General features: G+C 44.7%; 1 protein-coding gene across 1 annotated transcript; it reads right to left on the bottom strand.

Annotated features, from left to right (window-relative positions):
* Positions 1-262: 262 nt before the first annotated feature.
* LOC103709158 (protein DMR6-LIKE OXYGENASE 2-like) lies at positions 263-2,548 on the bottom strand. Its single transcript, XM_008794384.3, has 3 exons — positions 2,001-2,548; positions 860-1,187; positions 263-729 (listed from the first exon to the last, which is right to left on the bottom strand). The coding sequence occupies exons 1-3, from the start codon at positions 2,495-2,497 to the stop codon at positions 460-462; spliced, it is 1,095 nt and encodes a 364-aa protein (XP_008792606.2). The 5' UTR covers positions 2,498-2,548; the 3' UTR covers positions 263-459.
* Between the last annotated feature and the right edge of the window lie 226 nt (positions 2,549-2,774).

The raw sequence follows: 2,774 nt of genomic DNA, 5'->3' as shown, positions 1-2,774 counted from the left end.
ACAACACTCTTTCACAACAACAAATGCCGGCAAACCATACAAGATAGCAGCAATTTGGATTGCAGTACTTCCAATGGAACCACGGGCAATCAAACTCTCCCAAGTTCTACTTCTTTCATATCATAAAACCATCCGTCATACTCTTAAGAGCAAAGATACCCACACAATCATTGATGTCTAAATGACTGCTTAGACAAGGGGATTATAAGGTCTGTTTATGTTTCATAATGGAGTTTCATCATCAAATATGCTTACTTGGTTATGAAGAATTTCGGTGCAGTCTCATTTTCCTGTATTACTTTTTTATAATCCAAGATCTTTTTTTTTAAAAAAAAAAAAACAAACAAACAGCTGGTTTGTAAGATTATGAAATTTATAAAATTTATTGCTACCATATCACCTCAGCTAATAACCATTAACCAACTCTTTTGTACTGATTATTTGACAGCCTACCCACTATTAATGACAAAGTGTAGCAGCGAAATGAGAGACCTGGATGTTTTCCACCTCAAGCTTCTTGAAGTCACTAAGTTTCCTCGTCTTAAAGAACTCTCCCCAGTTATACTCCTTGTACTTGGCCGGGCTCTTCTCATCATCCACCAGCTCCTCCAATGGCTTCACCATCACGTAATGAGCAGGGTTGAAGAAGAATGGAGTGGAGAACCTCTCCTTCTTTCTGTTCACCGATACCCTGTGCTCTGCGCTCTCATACTTGTCATTGCTCCAAACCTGTCACCATTACAACAGAGTAAATTACTCATGAAAACTATATGGTAGAAATCAATGTATAGCATCATCAAATATATATATATATATATATATATATATAAGTTCAAGCATTCAATTGATGCATGGGCACCTGAACAATGTCACCAATATTGATGATAAAAGAGTTGGGGATGGGCTTGACTCTGATCCACTTGCCATCGGACCGCCTCCTGACATCGAGACCGCCGACATCATCCTGATACAAGACGGTCAGGGCTCCAGAGTCCTTGTGGCGGCCGACACCGAGAGCAAGATCCGGGGAGGGGCATGGAGGGTAGTAGTTGAGGCGGATGAAGCTGGTTGGATCTTTGAAGTAGCTGTTCAATCGCTTCGCTGGCAGCTTTAAGGTCAGCGCAATGAGCTCGAGCAGCTTGAAAGCCAGGCCTGTAACAGCTCCGGCATATTCCTCGCAGGCTTCTCTACACACAAGCATTTGGAAAAATTGATGAACGTCAGCATTTGGTTTAAGTTTTGACGTAGCTTTAAATCCATATAGAGAGCTTTCTGAAATGAAATTATTTAGTGCATGCATTTGTGCTCGTGAATGTTGCAAGTTTCTGAATTTGGATTCCCAGAACTCGAATTCCAAGAACAAGAGTTCTGATCATGTGTTTGTTTCATGTTACTGCACTGAAATTTTGGCTACTGCCATTGTTTGTTTTGGAGGGTCAATTCAGAGGATGCAGTTTTGCCAATTTCCAATGTTGGTTTTCCTGGAAGTGTCCGAGTCCTGTCAACCTTGGGAATTGATGGTGAGATTAATCCCCCTGGATTATCACTTGTCGACTTAGACTCTTAGATTTATTTATGCATAGCACAGGACCAGAAAAGTATTACATTGTGATTATGATCAAAAGTAGCTCAAAGCTAATAACCAAAATTAAAATCTTTTTTTTGGGGGGGGAGGGGGGGCGGTGTGGAGAGAAAGTGCAGTATATTAGAAATCATTGCAGATGAAAAGTTCCAAAAGATACAAGGAAATATAAAACAAAGCTCTTCTTAATTTGCACAAAATTTGTACCCAAAAAAAAGGGATTTAACTGCTCGATTATAGAAAAACGAACAGAAGGAAGTGCTCGCTCACTTCTGGTTGTACCAAAAGTTCAGACCCCTGAGTTACGAGCAAAAAGTAATAGATTTGATCCAGATTTGAGCCCAAACTGCTAGATTTGTCTCCCTTGGATCAACGGCTATTTCTGATCTTAAAAAAGAAAAAAAGGATCAAGTCTCACCTGAATTCCGGAGGATACTTGGGCCACTGATTCCACAGCTCGATCAACCCACCACCCCCAACGCCGGCGCGCTCTGCCGGCGAGGGGATCACCGCCGGCTCTTCGACAACAAAGTCGAAGACCTCCTTCCAGTCGCGGACGTTCTTGGTGTGCTCCGACTCGTAGTACCCTAAGGGGTTCACCTCGTCCCGCCTGACCGCCCGCTTCTCCTCGGCCGGCATGGCGAAGAAGCCCCTCGCCGCGGCCTCCACTCGTTCCACCAGCTCCGATGGAACCCCGTGGTTGATCACCTGGAAGAAGCCCCAATCTCGGCACGCGGCCTCCACCTCCGCCAGTAAACCCGACAGGGCCGGCGGGGCGGCGTCGCCGGCGTCCGGGATGGGGGAGTGGAGGAGGGGGAAGAGGTCGATCAGCGGGATACCGCTGGCCTCGACGACGGTGGGGTCCGATCGGTGCTCGGGGGATTGGACGAAGGCTGGATCCACCTCCAGTCCCATCTCACCTCTTTCCCTTACCCGCCGCCGGTGTGTGTAGTGGCTGCAGCATCCACCTCTTAAAACAGACAAAAAGAACGTCCACCACGAATCTAGACCCTCGTGTTGGCCCCATTCAGGAATGAATCTGGACATCTAACGTAAAAAATAAATAAATCTACTAATTTATGTTCTTTATATTTTCCTTTCAAAATAACTATTTTATAATTTATTTTCTACCAATCAAACAAGTCTCAAGCTTATACGCATCTCTTGGAGCAAATAGGGATCGTAGACCCGA

Source organism: Phoenix dactylifera, chromosome 16 (genome assembly GCF_009389715.1).
Source record: "Phoenix dactylifera cultivar Barhee BC4 chromosome 16, palm_55x_up_171113_PBpolish2nd_filt_p, whole genome shotgun sequence".
NCBI classification, from domain to species: Eukaryota; Viridiplantae; Streptophyta; class Magnoliopsida; order Arecales; family Arecaceae; genus Phoenix; species Phoenix dactylifera.
The sequence above is the reverse complement of the archived record's forward strand: the minus strand, read 5'-3'. Positions and strand labels throughout refer to the sequence as shown.